General features: G+C 41.3%; 1 protein-coding gene and 1 pseudogene across 2 annotated transcripts; both read right to left on the reverse strand.

Moving 5' to 3' along the window:
* Window positions 1-493: 493 nt before the first annotated feature.
* On the reverse strand, window positions 494-2,684 carry LOC104771890 (transcription factor bHLH140). Of its 2 annotated transcripts, none has more exons than XM_087506524.1 (6): window positions 2,416-2,684; window positions 2,247-2,299; window positions 2,037-2,125; window positions 1,821-1,899; window positions 945-1,502; window positions 494-830 (listed from the first exon to the last, which is right to left on the reverse strand). In XM_087506524.1, the coding sequence occupies exons 1-5, from the start codon at window positions 2,526-2,528 to the stop codon at window positions 1,354-1,356; spliced, it is 483 nt and encodes a 160-aa protein (XP_087362650.1). In that variant the 5' UTR covers window positions 2,529-2,684; the 3' UTR covers window positions 494-830; window positions 945-1,353. The 2 variants fall into 2 exon arrangements, with proteins under 2 accessions (XP_087362650.1, XP_087362649.1); XM_087506523.1 differs by having other exon boundaries at window positions 2,201-2,299.
* Window positions 2,685-9,236: 6,552 nt separating this feature from the next.
* On the reverse strand, window positions 9,237-9,337 carry LOC147919817 (small nucleolar RNA R71; annotated as a pseudogene).
* Window positions 9,338-20,603: the final 11,266 nt, after the last annotated feature.

Consider the following 20,603-nt stretch of genomic DNA (forward strand, 5'->3'; position numbering starts at 1 on the left):
AACCCCTAAATGTCATGTTTTGAATGTTTTACATATTTTGATCAGAATGTGTAAAAATCACACTTTGTCTATAATTATTATTTTTTATTGCTTATAATGATTGTAATATTTATTTTTACATTTTATATTTTAATTTTGAGTTATAATAATTTTAATTTACAAATATTTCATAAGTCAGCGGTTTATGTCGATAACTCAGCCATATCATTCAATTGTTTGAGAATTACTTTTTTTTTTCTTTTTATCAAAATTCGAATTCAAAATTTTTAATTAATTTGACTTTATATATTTATTATGTGTGGATCTGAACAAAGACATAATTAGAGATTGTTCGGAATTCCCGAACAATATTTTTTGTAATATTGAGAGACATTTTAATTAGATAATTTATTAGAAATCTGACAGAAAATCCAGAAAAAAATTAATAATACGTACTAATAATATTCATAAGTCAGCCGTACCAAGTTCAACCGTAATTTATAACTCAGCCATATGAAGTAAATAACTCAGCCGTAAATCAGCCTTAATTTTGAAAATAGACAAATCAATGTTTTACATTACAATTCCTACCAAAAGAAATCTAAATGCAGCCCTTGGTGTAGTCGTTGTTAAGGTTGTCTGGTCGGTTTGGGTTCATGTTTGGTCCTAGCACATGTATAACATGCGTAATACCTTCTGCATTGTGTAAAGGGCAAGTAGAAGGAAGAGGAACTACCACAGCTATTCCAGGAAGAAGAGTGTTTGCTAGTACTCTTGTCGCAGTCTCGAGATCGGGACCAGCAGCTTTGAATATTGCTGCATTCACACCCCCACCTCCATGTTTAAGCCGCCTGCACATAGCTCACAAAATTAGCTACTAATGGAAGATGTATCCTTACTCAATAAGTTGGTGTATTTTACTGAAGAACAAGAAACTAATGGATGCTTAGTGGCTTAGTGCTTACCAATTAGTAGCATTAGCTATAACATTGCAGTGTAGACCACCTTCAGAACGAAGCTTAGTTTTGTCCCCGACAAATGTGAAGAATCTCTCTGAGTCAATGTTCTTCTGAGAAGCCTTAGCTTTGACAAGAGACAGAATCTTTGACCCGTGGCTCAAGTCCACCAAGACAAGACGTGCAGTCCCAACTTTGGGCAAGAACTCCTCTGCTTTCTCGACAATGATATCAGAAGCCTTTTCAAGATCAAACTGAAAATCAGCAGTCGAAATTGATGGAAATGCCAGTGTATGTACAATATCAGCATAACCAAGTCGGAAATTTTCTGTCTCGTCGTTAGCTTTGCGCATTGCATTAGTAGCTTCATTAGAAGATGATGAACCAGGAAGAGCATTGACTTTCTTAAAGAACTTCATTATACCAGGTTGGCTTTTAGTGTGTGGTTTCTTCTCGCCAAAACAGCCAGAAGGAAGAGTATCCATTGGACCAAGCTTCCCATACACCAAACCGCTTCATCTTTCTTTGGCTCAATCGACAAAGCCTCTTCAAACTTTGTTATGGCATCTACACACACACACACATAAACAATAATCAAAAATCTAATGGTAAGCAATCCGTAGATGATCAGACAGGAATTCCAAGTTTCAGAACAACACTTATAATCATAATTAGCCGAAACCTATCTTTAGAAAGTGTAAAGAATCCTAAAACATCCGCCATTCGACACATTGAAGTAAGGACTAAAGAACATGATTACAAGCTCTTGAAACATGATTACAAGCTCAAGATTCCTAAGCAGATTTGTTTAAGTGACTATATTGAATCATATTAGCATACATATGAGTCGAAAGCAACCTAAGGGAACTCAAAAAAGAAAAGCACCTTGAAGCATTTGCTTTGCATCTGAGATACTGTGAAACTGAGCTAACTCCAGTAAAGCTCCTCCCCATCTCGTTAAGTTCTGCGAAAGAAACCCACAAACATTGAATCACAAAGCAGAGATCAAAACCCTTGATTTTGATTTTGATTACATGAATCGGACAAGAACAAAACTAAATCTGAAATCTGAAATCATGAAGCGTAAGAGAGAAAACTAACATCGGCATCTGAAGGGTTAAGCTTGTAGGTCTCTTCTGCGTCTTTACGAATTTGTTCGAACAATAGCAACCTATTGAAACATAAGAGGCCTACACAGAGATAGAGACACCTAAGCTACTCGTAGTTAGTAAAATAACTTGACAACACCTCCAATTTTCTCATACTTCTCTCTGAGAACAACAGGGAGGTGATCTACTACGATTATGTTACCGAATCCAGTATCAAATGCTGACTGATCCTCGTGGTATACTGCTTCATCATCACTATCAATCCACCAAAGATTCCAAAGAAAAAACAAAAAAACAAAAAATTCAGTTCCGTTGTTCGTATATTCTACAATAAACCAAGACGCAGCGATCTATTGAGAAAAAAATCTCACCTCGCGATCCCAAAATCGTCTCCAGGAGGAAGTTGGATTGAATCGAGATTAATCTCAGACCAATTAATCCCTAACTGACCCGCCCGGACATCTATATCAACGGCCGCAACCATGATTTCAACTTTAAGAACTTAGATCGAAGATTCTGTGCGCTTTGAGGAAGAAGAAGAAGAAGTGAAAAAAGTGGTAATGAAGAGTCTCTCTAGAATACAATGAGCCGAAACTAGGGTTTCAGGGTTTATTTTTTTGGGTTATGAACAGTAGTAACTGATTGATTTCCCTTTTTAATATAAACAATAAATAAGAAAAATTTAATTATAGATTTTGAAAAAAAACTGGTTAGTGATATGGAAAAAAAAAAATGATGTGTATTTTAATTTGCTGATGTGTATTTTTTTTTTTAATTTTCTACTCAAATTCGAAAAACAAAACCCAAGAGGTAAATTGTAGTACTAAACATTCTAGTGATTTTTAAAAGATTTATAGATATGAGTAATAAACCAACTTTTGGATAACATTCAAGTAATTTATTCATATATATATGTGCTTTCCTTCAATTGTAAAGAAGAAGAGTAAGAGAGAAGATGTAATAATAAGAGTAAGAGAGAAGAATTCTTTCACTTACCTCTCGTCTCTCTCTTTCTATAGTATGTATATATTATACATACACATATATACATATACATATATAATATAATAATTTATATTTTACGTTATGTTTTATAACACATATAAGATTAAACACATCTTGAAACTCAAACTTGGATTAAACTCCTTGTCTCCATGCCTTGGACGCGCTTCCACTGTTGGGCCTTTTCTGAGCGACTTACTGGGCCGATTGGAGAGTTCTTGATAGTTTCGGAAACTAGACTCACGGGGCTTTAGATCCATATGTAGATCGTCGTCTGGGGTACTGTAAGCTAGCAGCGACACTTGATTTCTCTTGCATAAAGGCATGATCGAATTTATCCCTTGATGAGCTTAAAAATCAGACTTGTTATTTGGATTTGGGCTTGATTTATTCTTCTTGTTCCAAAATTCCTCTAGTAACCCACGAATTGTTTGAGCAAGCTTCCTAGGATCATATCATTTTCTAACTACGCGCAGGCTGTGTATGGTGATGGTGTTGTTTTTTAAGAGTCTTGAAGTTTGCAACAATCTTGTCTGATGCTTGTTTGTTTCCGACCCTTGACATGTTGAAGAAGTTGGCACTTTCTCCTCGAGCTTCACTGTGCTATATAACATGCTCTGAAAATGTCTCGATCTATGAGGAGTTATGAGGAGTGTAAAGCCAATTTGAGTTCAATTTGGTGATGGATCAAAGATTGTAGATTGATTAGTAGATTGATATGAGTCATTGTTGATGAGAATGCAAACTGCACAAGGGTAAAATTGTACCACGAATTGAGCTTGTGGATGATAAAGATATATTTAAGAGCAAATGTGATGTGCTAAAGAAGCACAATTTGGCTTTGGAAAAGTCTAAGGAATAGGGAAAATTGTAAAGATCATCAACATTATTGCAATAAATAAGTAAAATGATCATCTTTTTCCACCATAGGAAGATCAAACCTAAAGTAAGATACCAAAGGTTTAAATCTCAAAGCTTCTACAAGATAAATTGTCAAGGCTTAGATGATTCTTGTGGACCACAATTTCATAAACTTACAAACTAGACCATGATATATTTCTTGGATCAATATCATTAGACTTGACCTCTCTCTCCATATATTCAATGTTTTGGTTCTTTTACCCACATCAATGTGAGCCATGCAAATAATGGTAAAGATTGTGGTTAAGATCTGCAACAAGACGTAAAAAAAAAGAAAACTAGCGGCGGCAGTATTAGTTTTGGAGGAAAACCCTAATATTGATTGCCACTTTGGCGTTGTGAAGCCTTGTTCTATATATATTTTGGGTTGGAATGGAGAACCTAATATTGATTGCCACGTTGGCATTGTGAAGCCTTGTTCTATATATATTGGGTTGGAATGGAGAACCTAATATTGATTGCCATGTTGGCGTTGTGAAGCCTTGTTCTATATATATTCCGTTAGTCTGAATTGCTGGGGTCTAGCTAGAGCTTATGAGATGAATGTGCTTCATTTTCCAGGTTACAATCTTGTGGTTCCATTGTTTTTGGATAACTACTCTGAGCCAGGTTCGTATAGTTTGATCCAAAAACTAACATCCAATTGTTCACAGATAGCATTATAGTTTAACTACTCAAGAGTAAAATGCAGCTGCTAATGATTTCGTTCGCCGTGTTCTCTGAACGAGTCATTCGGAAACCCAGGATGCACACTGGTAAAGCTCAGGGTGTACTTGTTCTTGGACAGACGTGTCCAGAAGAGCAGCACCATTCTGCAAAGACCAACAGCAACGTTGACAGACAAAGAGCGTGAGCGCATTTGCGTTTTCACAGCCTCAACAAGCCTCATCCATGAGCAAACAAAGTCAGTCAAGGCTTGAATGATGGAGGCATGTTCAGCTGCATGGGGCCGATCATGAGGAAGACCGACCACGGCCTCGGCCGAGGGGCCGAGCATGGCCTCACCGAGCCAAGGCCGACCCTATCCTCGGCCAAGGGACCGAGCATCGCCTCGCCAAGCCGAGGAGCGACCACGGCCTCGTCCAAGAGGCGACCACATCCTCTTCCCGGCTGCTGCACACATCCTCGGTCCAAAACAGTGGACCACGTCATCTAATGTAGCATTGGCAAAGGGTACTTTCGCATAGCAGCATTGGCAAATACATGTCAAAAACGCACAACAGCCTAAAACGCTCCTAAGTATAGGATGACATCTAAAACAAGTACATTACTCCAAAACCCAGCAAGGTTCATCATAAGACACACAAAAGCTACAAAGTCATCCCATATTCGCCACAATGCAAAAACCCGAAATGTTAGTAAGGATACAAACCATCCAATACTACAAACAAAAGTCTTAAAGGGACTAAAAGTAAACTAAATCACGAACGAAGAGGAGTGGTCACTCATCGGCCTCCTCATCCTCATTGGCCGCACCGTCGTCCTCTGAAATCCCTAAGGCTCGCCTCACGCCAGAGACAAGCTCATCAAACACATCGCGAGCATCATAAATCAGGATCTTCCTCTCAACTAAGAGCTGCTCCACAGCATCCGGAGTCGGACCGTCAGGCTCGTGAAGACGTTCGATGAACTCCAGGTTCGCCTCAATTTCATCGAGGTCCAACATGTTGTCCTTCGCTGTCCCCCCGATCCTAACAAGCAACCTGGCGACCTGTCTGGCCCGGCTAGCAGAGCTACGAGCCGCCTCGTTCTTGGCCTTAGCAACGGCCTCTTCGATCTGTGTCCCTGAGAGCCTCAGCATCCAATAGCTTCCTCCTAAGCGAAGCAATCTCCTCCTTGTCCTTCGCATGCCTCGAAGACGCTCTCAACGGCTTACCACTCAACTCTTCCGAACTCTTCTTCGCAGAAGCAATGTCGTCCTCAAGAGCTCGGTTCCTCTCAGCAAGCTTGACGCTGGCCTTCTTAGCCTCGCTGAGCTCATTATCACGAGAGCGAGAATCCTCCTCAAAACAAAAGGCCATTTGGTCCAGCTGAGTAGAAAGCTGCATAAAAAACAACAACATAGGAAATGCTATCAAAAACCAAAGGGAGCTAAGTAACAATAGCAAGTACAAGGAAGGAGAGAGATCAAACCTCAGCAACTTTGGCTTTCGCCAGCGCAAAAGCCCTCTCGCCAGAACCGAGAGTCGGAGAAGGCGATACTGCAACGTCATGGTCCATCAGCCCGGTAACAGAGGCCGGAGAGGAGCCCGCTTTCTGTCGCTTCGAAGGTGCTCCATCGGGAGTACTTCCCGCCTTACCCTCCAACCTAAGGGCTCTCTTCCGCGACTGCTCACGCCGCATCGCAATCTCGTCGGGGGTAAGGTCGGAAGTGCGAGAACGCTGAATCGGCGCAGCAGGATTCTTAGGCGCTGTGGTCGTCGGAGCCCGAGTCTGTGAGCCCGCCCTCACTGAAACCGCGGTGCTCGTCGACACCGCCTTCACCATCTCTGCTCGCTGATATGCTGAAACTCTAGGAGCACCTCGTCCAAGTACCTTCCATGGGAAGATCCGGGTGGAAAGCGCCTTCTGGATCCTCTGAGGAGTGAACGACTTCACCCAATCACCGTCCCCGGAGGCAAGAGCGCTGTGGTGGGCCACTGCGTCACTCCGGCTAACTGTCTGAGATGCTGGCTTCACTGCAAAAAGAAACAATCTAGAAATCAGTATGCAAAACGAGAACACACCACGAAAATTTCTAAGTATAGAATTATCTCTCTTCTCCCAGCTCGTCCCTGAGAAATTTATAAGAACAACACTCTTTAGAAGTATTAATTTCTGGGGTCTAGCTAGAGCTTATGAGATGAATGTGCTTCATTTTCCAGGTTACAGTCTTGTGGTTCCATTGTTGCTACTTTATGCTATCTACAAAACCTCTAAAGTTCCCTGAGAAAGTTCTAAATAAGAACAACACTCTTTAGAAGTTTTGGTGTTTCCATTGCACTCATTACACATAAGGTCGTTTAAATAGTAGTTGGATTTTTAAAAATTCTTGCTTTAATTCAAATGAAAGATTTTATTTATTTACATATAACGATTTATGGTTAAAATAACCATGATTTTTTCTTTAAAACAAAAATTTGAAAAATAGCTACATATAAAATACTTATAAAGAAATATGAAGAGAAAGACTTTTAGGTTTCCAATGAAGTTTCTACAAAAATCTTAACAAAGAAACGATAGCCCAATGTGATATATCATGGTTTTTGTGGTTTTTAACCATGATATAAGGAGTCTTTTAGTGTCTTTTCATTTGTTTCTAGATTGTTTTTGAGTCTTTACAGGTTTTTAGCATGGAAGGAGCAAAGTGGAGCAATTTGGATCAGTTTGGAGCAATAATCCGCAAGAAATCAACTTGGAATCGATCAGAGGAGATGGTGTCGATCGACACTGCCTTAGCATCGATCGACACGCAGCCAAACCGACGAGAGAGCCAAATTTGGAAGTTTTACAAAGTTGCCCGAAGTTTTCCATATTTGCAAGACTAGTCCCTGACGTGTTTTAGGACATATATATATAGTTTTTAGGTTTTCCAAACCCTTAAGTTTTATTCTATCAAGTTTTATTTTTCCTGCAACCCTGTGAGATTTTTGAGAGCTATTGGAGAGAGAGAGATCTGAACTGCTTTGAGAGAAGAATTCTTAAACTCCTTTCTTACTCTTTTAATCTCTATTGCTTATTATTTAGAATTATGTTTTGTTCTTTATTGAATATGTCTGAGTAGTTTGCTTGTTAGGTTTAGGGTTTTTTCACAGGGATTTTATGAATTATTAGATCTGTTATTTAGGATTCATTATCTATCTAGATCTTCATCTTATGTTGTTCTTCATATTAATCCTTGATTGGCCATCTAGAATTAATACTTTAGGAAAATAAATTGATATGAGAATATAATTAATTTTCCTGATAAAACCTTTTGATGAGCAAAATTACGTTTTGCAAAGAGATTTGATTAAGTGATTTTGGATTTTCTGGTTTTAAATTTAGATAATATTTGCAGTGAGAACTGATTTATTTTACAAAAGTGTTTAGAGTTCTAGATCTGTTCTTAATTGTTTGAATCCTAATTTATTGATTGATTTAATATTTCATAATTTCCTGAGAAATTCCCTAGGCCTAGCTTTTTGATCTTCTGAATTTAAAACACTTTCATTTAAATATTTTGCATTGCTATTTTAATTTTAATTTAATTTGTTTAGCATAATTGAAAAACTCTATAATTTATTGTGTAGTCTTGAGTCCTTGTGGAATTCGACCCCTAAGTACTGCATTGATCTCTTAATTTGAGAGAGTATCTCTAGGGTAAATTTGAGCATATCAAAATTTGAGAGAGTATCTCTAGGGTAAATCTACCATTAGATTTGAGTTTTAGATTTTGTCTAAATTTTTCTTTTTATTTTCAAACTAACACGCTTTTGTTTTCTTCTCTCTTGTGTGTTTCAGGTGTATGCCTAATAAGCCTAACACAAGGAGCAACAACACTGGTCCAATTCTGAAGCTTTCAAACCAAGAGTTGGGAAAACTTGAGCGTGAGAACAGAAAAGCAGCCAAATCTCTGAAGATGGTTAATACGATCATTCTGATGCGTGATGAGGCTGGTGTTTTGAGGGATCAAGAGGGCCATTTGCGCAATGAGCAGGGCCAAAAGCTTGATGCAGAAGGAAACGTGATTCCTGAACCTGTTGTCAACGAGCAGGCTGTTGTGAACCAGCAAGCTGGTGTCGTTGATGATCCGGATCTTGGTGTCGATCGACACCAACCAGGTGGCATCGATCGACACCCACCTGCAGACGTGCGTGGAGCTGCCAACCACGTACAGAACCCCGTTCGACGACAGGAGAACAACCGGGATCTGATCAGGACCATTGCTGACTACAATCGGGCTGATCTGGTGTATGAGAACCGGTCTGCTATTGTTCCTCCCCCTTTTCAGAGGAATGATCTTGAGTTGAAACCTGCGTACTTTCAACTAGTTGGGCAAAGACCTTTCTCTGCTTTGCCCAATGAGAAGCCCTTGGATCACATTGAGCATTTTGAGGATCTGGTGACTAGCATCAAGGCTAATGGGGTGACTGAGGACTACATCTTCTGCAAACTCTTCCCTTACTCACTTGCGGGAGAGGCATCTCAGTGGTTGAAACAGCTGCCTGCGGGATCATTGACAAGCTGGCGTGATGTCAAGGTGGCCTTCCTCAACCACTTCTATGATGATGCAATGTCAGATGAGTTGAGAATCAAGCTGTCTTCTTTCAAGCAAAGACCAGATGAAGCCTTCAAAGCAGCTTGGGTGAGATTCAAGGCTTACCAAAGGGACTGTCCACACCATGGTTTCTCAAGGGTTCAATTGCTAAGTATCTTCTTCAGAGGGTGTGACTGGGAGTATTAGTTGGCTTTAGATACTGCAAGTCATGGGAATTTCAAGACAAGAATGCCAGAAGATGCTGAATTGTTGATTGAGAACTTAGCTGCTAGCAATAGTACTAAGAGAGCAGATGCTGAAAGGAAGAGATTACATGGAGGATATGATTCAAATCAGCTAGCTTCTATTAATGCTAAGCTTGATTCAGTGCACAATCTTCTTGTGGGAAAGAAGTCAGTCCAATTTGCTACTGAAGTTGAGACATTTGAGCCAGAGCCAGAGAATTCAGAGGAGAATGTCAACTATGTGTATGGAGCTGGGTATCAGGGACAGAGATTCGGTAATCAGCAAGGAAACAGACCTTACAATGGTGACCAGAAGCAGCAACAGAACAATGGCTATACAAGAACCTATGGGAATTCATCTTATCAGTCTCCACCTCCTAAGACCTCTTCTGAGAGTAGAATGGAGGCCATGCTTGAGCAGCTTCTACAAGGTCAGGAGCATTTGACAGTGACATTCGATGGAAAGATTGACAATGTCTACACTGAGCTGAATGGGAAGATAGAAGCATTGAACATTCATGTCAAGAAGTTGGAGAATCAGGTTATTCAGACTGCTGGGTCTGTCAAACAACAAGAGGGTTTTCTTCCTGGAAGAACTGAGTCAAACCCCAAGCATGCTTGTAATGCCATATCTGTGAGGGATGAAGATAATGTTGAAATTGCTTCTGTCGAACTGGGTGAAAAATCGACCAAATCCTCGACTTCAGATGATGGTGTCGATCGACACCACCTGGGTGTCGGTCGACACTCATCCCAGACAAGCCCAGAAACCGCAAAATCTCAGGTTCCAGCTGCTGAAAGGGTCTACATGCCTAAGATTCCTTTTCCCAAGCCAAGAAAGTCTAAGCAAGAGATGGAGGAAGCTAGATGCAAGGCTATGATGGATAAGGTGATGATTGAGATGCCTTTAATTGATGCAGTGAAGCTTTCACCACCTCTTAAACGCTATGTGAAGAGAATGGTATCCAATGGTTTGAGCCCTGAAGAAGGAGCCTTGCTAACTAAGGATGTTAGTGCAATTCTGTTGAACCAGCCTGTTCAGAGGAAGAAGGAGAGAAAGCAGGAGGTGGTTGTCTCTAAGGAAGTGAGTGAAATCATTCAATGTAGGACTGCTAAGAAGTTACCAGATCCTGGAAGCTTTGTACTTGATTGCTCTATCTCAGCAGGAAGGTTTTATCACTCACTTTGTGACCTTGGCTTTAGCATCAACTTGATGCCACATTATGTTGCTGTGAGACTTGGGATGACAGAATTCAAGCCAACTCAGATTTCTCTTATCTTGGCTGATCGCTCCCGAAGAATTCCTGAAGGTGTTTTAGAGGATATTCCAGTTAAGGTTGGCAACTTCATGATTCCCACTGACTTTGTGGTGCTGAAGTATGATCAAGAGCCTAAAGATCCTCTCATCTTAGGAAGATCTTTCTTGGCTACAGCCGTTGCCATCATAGATGTGCAGAAGGGACAAATAACACTGAATGTGGATGGATTGAGTATGCATTTTGAGATGGATAAGCTGAGGAGGGCTCCTACTATTGATGGACAGACTTTTCTGTTGAAAAAGTTTCTGCAACACGAGCATCAGGCTCAGTGTCGATCAATGCCACTAAGAGGGTATCGATCGACACCCCTCCACGACCGCGACAAAGCTTGTCCAAAACTGATGCTCCAAATCAGAAACCTGTTCCCAAACAGAAGAGTCATCAATCCACACTCTAGAGCCCTCAGGTAAGGCCAAGGTATGCATCTTTTTCTCCTAAACTTCCTCCTATCATCAACAAGAATTTCAAAGAGATAAAAACTGTTTTGCAGTTAACCAAGCCACGAGATTTTCGTAGAGCGCTTGTTTCTTCTGTTGATGATTTTGCAGGACAGAAGAGATACCCTCCCATACCTAAGTCCCGCCCTGGTCCTGTTCCTAACATCCTTGGCAGACCTCATGCACCTAAAGCTTATACACCACCTTGGATGAAGAGGACTTCAATGCCATGTTCTGCTCCCCCGGATGCCTGAGCTCCAATACAGTCAAGCTAATGACTGAAAACAAGCGCTTAGTGGGAGGCAACCCACTGGTAGGTTTTCTTTTTCTTTTGATTTTGATTTTTGTTTATTTTATTTCTATTTTTGCTTTCCTCTTACTTGATAACACTGGGGACAGTGTTGTTTAAGTCTGGGGGAGGTTAGTTACTAACTATGTTTTCTGTTTTTGAGTTTCAGTTGTATCAGTCAAAACCATGAAGTTTGAGTCAAATTTTTCAAATTTTTCTTTTTATCTTTGGGAATTATGATCTTGACTAATGATTTCTCTTATTTGGCTAACACTCTAATGATTACTTGTTTATGCTTGATCTCAGAACTGAAGCTTAGAAAGACTATGAGCCTTATCAACAATCCTGAAAGCCCTTATTCAATGGATATATGATTGATCTAACGTTGTCTCAACTTTTATCAGGATTTTAACCGGACTTAATCTCTTACTTTGGGGTTGGAAATCAGTGGACTAGACTTCTTCTTCAGGCCATACAAGACAATGCAATTTTTCAAAGTATGTCTCCCCTCTTTCTTCCCTTCAGTGCTTTTAAAAAAAAAAAATCAGAAAAAGAGAGAATAAAAGATGAGATGATTTTGATCAGTTTAGAGAGGTAGGTAAATTACCAGTGACCTCATTATTCTACTCTTGAGTCAAATGATCACACAAAGCTTGGAAGCGAGGGGTAGGTAAATTACCGGTGACCCCGGTATTCGCTTACACCTTTGAAAAAAAAAAAAAAAATAATAATAATGGAAGTAAGAAAAGGGAGATGAAAGGAGATGTAAGAAGAATGTCTTGGCCTGAAGAGAGTCCACATGCCACTGATCAATACACCCAAGGTAAGAATTCACCTTATTTATGCTTTAATATTGACTAATGAGATGACAATGGAGATTTTAGAGATTCCAAGGAATTGTGGTATTTGAGTAAGGAATGTTGATGCTTATCATGGTTGAGTATAAGAAGTAAGTTCTTGAGTCATGTAAATGAAGAGTGTGAATAAGAATAATCTGCAATTGAGTGAGTTCTCTGTTTTCAAACCTCTTTCACAGGTCTAAGTTTATGTTTTGCTTGAGGGCAAGCAAATGCTAAGTCTGGGGGAGTTGATATATCATGGTTTTTGTAGTTTTTAACCATGATATAAGGAGTCTTTTAGTGTCTTTTCATTTGTTTCTAGATTGTTTTTGAGTCTTTACAGGTTTTTAGCATGGAAGGAGCAAAGTGGAGCAATTTGGATCAGTTTGGAGCAATAATCCGCAAGAAATCAACTTGGAATCGATCAGAGGAGATGGTGTCGATCGACACTGCCTTAGCATCGATCGACACCCAGTCCAAACCGACGAGAGAGCCAAATTTGGAAGTTTTACAAAGTTGCCCGAAGTTTTCCATATTTGCAAGACTAGTCCCTGACGTGTTTTAGGACATATATATATATATATATATATAGTTTTTAGGTTTTCCAAACCCTTAAGTTTTATTCTATCAAGTTTTATTTTTCCTGCAACCCTGTGAGATTTTTGAGAGCTATTGGAGAGAGAGAGATCTGAACTGCTTTGAGAGAAGAATTTTTAAACTCCTTTCTTACTCTTTTAATCTCTATTGCTTATTATTCAAAATTATGTTTTGTTCTTTATTGAATATGTCTGAGTAGTTTGCTTGTTAGGTTTAGGGTTTTTCACAGGGATTTTATGAATTATTAGATCTGTTATTTAGGATTCATTATCTATCTAGATCTTCATCTTAGGTTGTTCTTCATATTAATCCCATCCGGTGGCCTGCCAAAAGTTACCCGTCCCATCAGGATTCTTCTTCTGGGAGTTTCAATCATGATCTTCTTGCAACTCCTTTGGACTTCTTGCTGATCGGCTTCTTTAGTCCTGGCTCCTCTCCTTGGTATCTTCATGATCTTCTTGCAACCTCTTTGGACTTCTGGTTGATTGGCTTTGCGGCTCCTCCCCTTAGACCAATCTTCGGTCTTTCTTGTATGTCGCTTGGTAGCCTAACCACTTCCACTTTCCTCATTTCCACCGCCTCACTTCCACAAGCCTCAAGGGTGGTTTCCTAAACAACTAGGGTTTCCTAACCTCTATGGTTCTGACCCAGATTTCTAAATTTTTGGGAGTACCCAAAAATTACAATCCTAACATTCTACCTACTCAGACTACCCAAAAAAAATTAAAACGACCTTCTAAGCTAGCACACACACTTGGGGTTACCAATTCCCAAATGTTCCTACTTTAACACTATGCAAGTAAAATAAACAAGCAAGCAATTTCCACACAACCACACAATCACACAATCAGAGGAATAGTTAGAACCCATACTTACCTCTTGCGGGACCTTTTCAGGCCATGAAGGTTTGGGTAATCTAATCCTAAGGGAAAATCTTGCGATTCACTTCTACCTTCTTCCTATCTATCTCTTCCTTGAGGACAGACCAGTGGGGGACGAGTTGATAATAACCTTTGATGGAATGGATGCGTAGTTGGGTAGGGTGCCTTGTAATGACCATATCTTAAGGACTGGGGCAGATGGTTGATTTTATCTCATACTTGGGCAAGAACGATATGAATGCCCGAACTGACCACATAGATAACATCTGACTTTGATGTTCTTCATTCTTGATTTACGACATCCTTTCTTGTTCTTCTCTTTCTTTTGGATTCTTGATTGGCCTCCTTTTAATCTCGAACTACTGCCGCCATAATTTTGCGATAATGCATCATTCTCTGCGGCTACGGATTCTTCTATGTTCACTGTTCTTTCGACTAACTCAGGCAGACTTGAGAAAACTACTGCTTGTAGTCTGCTTCGAATCTCCGGTCTTAGGCCACGCATGAATCTTCGAATTGTGGCTGCCTTGTCTTCATCACAGTAAGATGTATATCTCTGAAGTCTCGAAAATTCTGCTTCGTATTTTCGTACACTTCTCTCAGCTTGCTCTAGCTTCAAAAATTTGGCTTCTAACTTCTCTCTTACTTCTTGTGGAAAATACTTCGTCTTGAACTCTCTTCTAAAGTCTTCCCACGTTGGCTCCTTGTCTCTGTACTGCTTCTCTAAGTTGGTCCACCAATTAGCTGCATCTTTCTTCAAATGGTATACGACAATGTCCTTCTTGTACTCCTTTGGGCATTCCGTTACGGAGAAGTTCTTCTCTAGGCTTTGTAACCATGAATTAGCTGCGAATGTACTCCTTCCACCTTTAAAGTAATTTGTTCCCAGCTTCTCCATTATCGTTGCAATATCTAGAAACTCGGATGACCTTGATACACTTGGTTGTGTATTTGCTTCTACCAAAGAATTCATCATGAGGTTGTATGATGATTCCAGTGACAAACCTTCTTGAGATTCCAACTCATCATGTCCTTGGTCCATCATATTACTTGGCCCCAACTCTTGATCATCCATCCATTCATCCAATGGCTTAATGGAAGTAGCTGATTCTTCCGCTGAGCTTAGTCCCCATAGTCGTCCTTCTTCAACCTTCTGAACAGACATCTGCAGTCAACATCCAAGGGTAAAACCTAACCCATCCTATCCTATATACCTAACTACTAAAGGACGTACCGGTTTCCTAATTTGCCTTTGCGACTCATTTACTCGATAAAACGTTTGAAAACTGTGCGTCCCGTAAGCATGACAAACCATGCTCTGATACCACTCTTGTAACACCCCTGACCCGTTCTAGGCCAAGAACAGACCAAGAGCATCACGTATAGGACGCCCGCAGCCGGCCGACCGAGGTTCCCGGAACACATCCAATCGCCCAAGCCATCCAACCGCAGATGCCCGTTCCTCGCGAATCATGGCCTAAGGCTTTGCAACCCGTACCGCGACGCGCGGGTTGTGATTAGTCCGGACTAGACTAATAAATATCATTGGGAGACACGGGGTTTTAAGAAAACATCGCTTTATTGATAATGTTAAATCGAGTAATACATAATATATACACAAAACTATATCTTACAAAGGCAAGGAAATCTACAACGGTTGGCCTAACGTCCTTTGCTACCCCTAAGGTCTCCCCACTAAGGTTACCTGCAAAAGAGAGTGAGGGATGAGTGCTAATCACTCAGTGAGTTCGGGCTCCCCTAAGCATGTAATCAATCCCATCCCCAAAAACCCAAAATAACAATCAACACGCAGCAAGCAATGCAAACAACAAACAATGTATACTACAACGAGTATACGCAAACAATATAATTAAACATGCATGCAATCATCTACTCAATCAATCCACCTAGGGCCCTGCGTATTGACCTTCCCTTCCCATAATTCGTGAACACCTATACAAGTAGCCACACAGGCTAAACAAGTACAGAACATTACTCGTTCTGAGTTCCATATTGTGGTGGTAACTCAGGCTACATCATCATGCAGCACTCGGCCATAGGGTGCGACCCCGTCATCTCTGAGTCATCGTATCGTTCGTGTGTAGGGATTAACCACTATGCACACACTACTAACCTACGGCCTTTGGGAAGCATCAAGTACGCTACTATACTAACATGCACAATCTACTATTCATGCAACACTAGTAACTAACAAGCAAGCAATCAATAATATAGCAACCGGACAGCATAACGGCAATGCGACTAACCGTCCAGCATCCCGGCTATACCATCGCGATGCTATATCAACACGCAATCACACAATGCAAACAAGCAATGCAAGCAAGCAGTAATATAACAATCGGACAGCATAACGGCAATGCGACTTAACGTCCAGCATCACGGCTATACCATCGCGACGTTATATCGACAATCATACAAGCAGCATAACAACAATGCAAGCAAGCAATCACACAATGCAAGCACACAACAAGCAATAACTGAACAATAAACAAGGGACAAGCAACAACGCAATAATTATACCAAGTATAATTACCTAACCTTAATCTAATCTAGCCTATAGCAAATAAATGAATAGAACCACAAGCAATCATTTAAATCCCTATTTAATTCTAGTTCGCATTAAACAATTAAACAATCAAGCTGGTTAACATGCGTTCTTCGAACAACATGCAACCACATGCAACACACATAACCAAAACTCACCTTGGCCTAATGTCGCGAGAACGACATTCTACCCTTGACACCTACGCTAGCCCCGATCCGACCAAGCTTTCGCCGACGCGATAAATCTAAGCTTTGACCGAACCAAAACCCTTATAAAAATATTCTAAAAATAAAATAAAACTAAGGGAGGGACTAACTTACCGAACTACCCAACTACACGGACTTCTTGGACTACCCGGACTACCCGACTCGAACTCCTACGGCCTAGAGCTTAGCGGGAAGGTTTTGGGTTGATTTTGGTGTGAGGAAACAAATGAAGGGGTAAGGGGGGTTTATATAGGTGCCCAAGGTGGGTTGTGGAAGCATGAGGTGGCGGATAGGCATCACCGGAGCGTGACACATGTGCGGACACTAACCCAGCTCCGGACGGCGACACATGGCGGATAGGATCGGCCGAGCTTATCCAAAGCCTATCTTTTCCTATCGGATAAGCTTGGGCGAGCTTATCTCCCCGTACATCCTTATCCACTTTCGTCTTATCCATAGGAATTGGTAGAGCTGCCTGCCTGGTAGCTGACGGACGCGGACGATACGGTACGCTTGCGGTCACGTCCGGCCATCGGTCAAAAACTGCACCACCGTGCCAACTCCGATTTGCTCCGATCATCTTCCAATATTTTTCGACCAAAAGCTTTGTATTCGTCCTTAGATACTTTGACTCAGCTCCAAAAATTAATTACCCTTTGTCTTGATCGATCCTTACGCGATAGCCGTCCCTCGGCCATTCCGCATAATTTTAGGCCCCGGGGAGGGGTATTCCATTCTCCTCCCCTTAAAAGAATTCGTCCTTGAATTCTAAGGCTTAGAATCATCGATCCGACAACCAATCCATCAGGCACAAGTAAAGCTCAGTAGACACATAGCGGCTTGTTTGGTAATGGTACCTAAGCAGCGTCTAGTAAGGGATGAGAAGTAATGGCTACGATACTGGGTGAAACACATCCCACACCCTATGGGACATTACCGCTACCAACGGTGATGATCTTGTAGAACCGTGACCACCCAGGGTCCACACGTTCACTTAACCCATCAACACGTCTGGTTCGGTCACCCACGTCCTCGTACCACTCCTACATCTGGTTTCCCGACCACTCGCTATCGACCACTTACCAAAACTGCCCGTCCGGTGGCCTGCCTAAAGTTACTCGTCCCATCAGGATTCTTCTTCTGGGAGTTTCAATCATGATCTTCTTGCAACTCCTTTGGACTTCTCGCTGATCGGCTTCTTTAGTCTTGGCTCCTCTCCTTGGTGTCTTCATGATCTTCTTGCAACCTCTTTGGACTTCTGGTTGATTGGCTTTGCGGCTCCTCCCCTTAGACCAATCTTCGGTCTTTCTTGTATGTCGCTTGGTAGCCTAACCACTTCCACTTTCCTCATTTCCACCGCCTCACTTCCACAAGCCTCAAGGGTGGTTTCCTAAACAACTAGGGTTTCCTCACCTCTATGGTTCTGACCCAGATTTCTAAATTTTTGGGAGTACCCAAAAATTACAATCCTAACATTCTACCTACTCAGACTACCCAAAAAAAATTAAAACGACCTTCTAAGCTAGCACACACACTTGGGGTTACCAATTCCCAAATGTTCCTACTTTAACACTATGCAAGTAAAATAAACAAGCAAGCAATTTCCACACAACCACACAATCACACAATCAGAGGAATAGTTAGAACCCATACTTACCTCTTGCGGGACCTTTTCAGGCCATGAAGGTTTGGGTAATCTAATCCTAAGGGAAAATCTTGCGATTCACTTCTACCTTCTGCCTATCTATCTCTTCCTTGAGGACAGACCAGTGGGGGACGAGTTGATAATAACCTTTGATGGAATGGATGCGTAGTTGGGTAGGGTGCCTTTTAATGACCATATCTTAAGGACTGGGGCAGATGGTTGATATTATCTCATACTTGGGCACGCACAATATGAGTGCCCGAACTGACCACATAGATAACATCCGACTTTAATGTTCTTCATTCTTGATTTACGACATCCTTTCTTGTTCTTCTCCTTCTTTTGGATTCTTGATTGGCCTCCTTTTAATCTCGAACTACTGCCACCATAATTTTGCGATAATGCATCATTCTCTGCGGCTACGGATTCTTCTACGTTCACTGTTCTTTCGACTAACTCAGGCAGACTTGAGAAAACTACTGCTTGTAGTCTGCTTCGAATCTCCGGTCTTAGGCCACGCATGAATCTTCGAATTGTGGCTGCCTTGTCTTCATCACCGTAAGATGTATATCTCTGAAGTCTCGAAAATTCTGCTTCGTATTTTCGTACACTTCTCTCAGCTTGCTCTAGCTTCAAAAATTTGGCTTCTAACTTCTCTCTTACTTCTTGTGGAAAATACTTCGTCTTGAACTCTCTTCTAAAGTCTTCCCACGTTGGCTCCTTGTCTCTGTACTGCTTCTCTAAGTTGGTCCACCAATTAGCTGCATCTTTCTTCAAATGGTATACGGCAATGTCCTTCTTGTACTCCTTTGGGCATTTCGTTACGGAGAAGTTCTTCTCTAGGCTTTGTAACCATGAATTAGCTGCGAATGTACTCCTTCCACCTTTAAAGTAATTTGTTACCAGCTTCTTCATTATCGTTGCAATATCTAGAAACTCGGATGACCTTGATACACTTGGTTGTGTATTTGCTTCTACCAAAGAATTCATCATGAGGTTGTATGATGATTCCAGTGACAAACCTTCTTGAGATTCCAACTCATCATGTCCTTGGTCCATCATATTACTTGGCCCCAACTCTTGATCATCCATCCATTCATCCAATGGCTTAATGGAAGTAGCTGATTCTTCCGCTGAGCTTAGTCCCCATAGTCGTCCTTCTTCAACCTTCTGAACAGACATCTGCAGTCAACATCCAAGGGTAAAACCTAACCCATCCTATCCTATATACCTAACTACTAAAGGACGTACCGGTTTCCTAATTTGCCTTTGCGACTCATTTACTCGATAAAACGTTTGAAAACTGTGCGTCCCGTAAGCATGACGAACCATGCTCTACCACTCTTGTAACACCCCTGACCCGTTCTAGGCCAAGAACAGACCAAGAGCATCACGTATAGGACGCCCGCAGCCGGCCGACCGAGGTTCCCGGAACACATCCGATCGCCCAAGCCGTCCAACTGCAGATGCCCGTTCCTCACGAATCATGGCCTAAGGCTTTGCAACCCGTACCGCGACGCGCGAGTTGTGATTAGTCCGGACTAGACTAATAAATATCATTGGGAGACACGGGGTTTTAAGAAAACATCGTTTTATTGATAATGTTAAATCGAGTAATACATAATATATACACAAAACTATATCTTACAAAGGCAAGAAAATCTACACCGGTTGGCCTAACGTCCTTTGCTACCCCTAAGGTCTCCCCACTAAGGTTACCTGCAAGAGAGAGTGAGGGATGAGTGCTAATCACTCAGTGAGTTCGGGCTCCCCTAAGCATGTAATCAATCCCATCCCCAAAAACCCAAAATAACAATCAACACGCAGCAAGCAATGCAAACAACAAACAATGTATACTACAACGAGTATACGCAAACAATATAATTAAACATGCATGCAATCATCTACTCAATCAATCCACCTAGGGCCCTGCGTATTGACCTTCCCTTCCCATAATTCGTGAACACCTATACAAGTAGCCACACAGGCTAAACAAGTACAAAACATCACTCGTTCTGAGTTCCATATTGTGGTGGTAACTCAGGCTACATCGTCATGCAGCACTCGGCCATAGGGTGCGACCCCGTCATCTCCGAGTCATCGTATCGTTCGTGTGTAGGGATTAACCACTATGCACACACTACTAACCTACGGCCTTTGGGAAGCATCAAGTACGCTACTATACTAACATGCATAATCTACTATTCATGCAACACTAGTAACTAACAAGCAAGCAATCAATAATATAGCAACCGGATAGCATAACGGCAATGCGACTAACCGTCCAGCATCCCGGCTATACCATCGCGATGCTATATCAACACGCAATCACACAATGCAAACAAGCAATGCAAGCAAGCAGTAATATAACAATCGGACAGCATAACGGCAATG

The sequence above is a fragment of the Camelina sativa genome, chromosome 20, assembly GCF_030686135.1.
Source record: "Camelina sativa cultivar CO46 ecotype springtype chromosome 20, ASM3068613v1".
NCBI classification, from domain to species: domain Eukaryota; kingdom Viridiplantae; phylum Streptophyta; class Magnoliopsida; order Brassicales; family Brassicaceae; genus Camelina; species Camelina sativa.

Bases quoted from the DNA above. Each gene is read 5' to 3' on its own strand.
- LOC104771890 (XM_087506523.1), bottom strand. From the start codon at position 1,420: ATGGATACTCTTCCTTCTGGCTGTTTTGGCGAGAAGAAACCACACACT. The intron at 831-944 runs GTAAGCACTAAG...AGCTATGTGCAG, and splicing joins ATAGCTAATGCTACTAATTG to GCGGCTTAAACATGGAGGTG.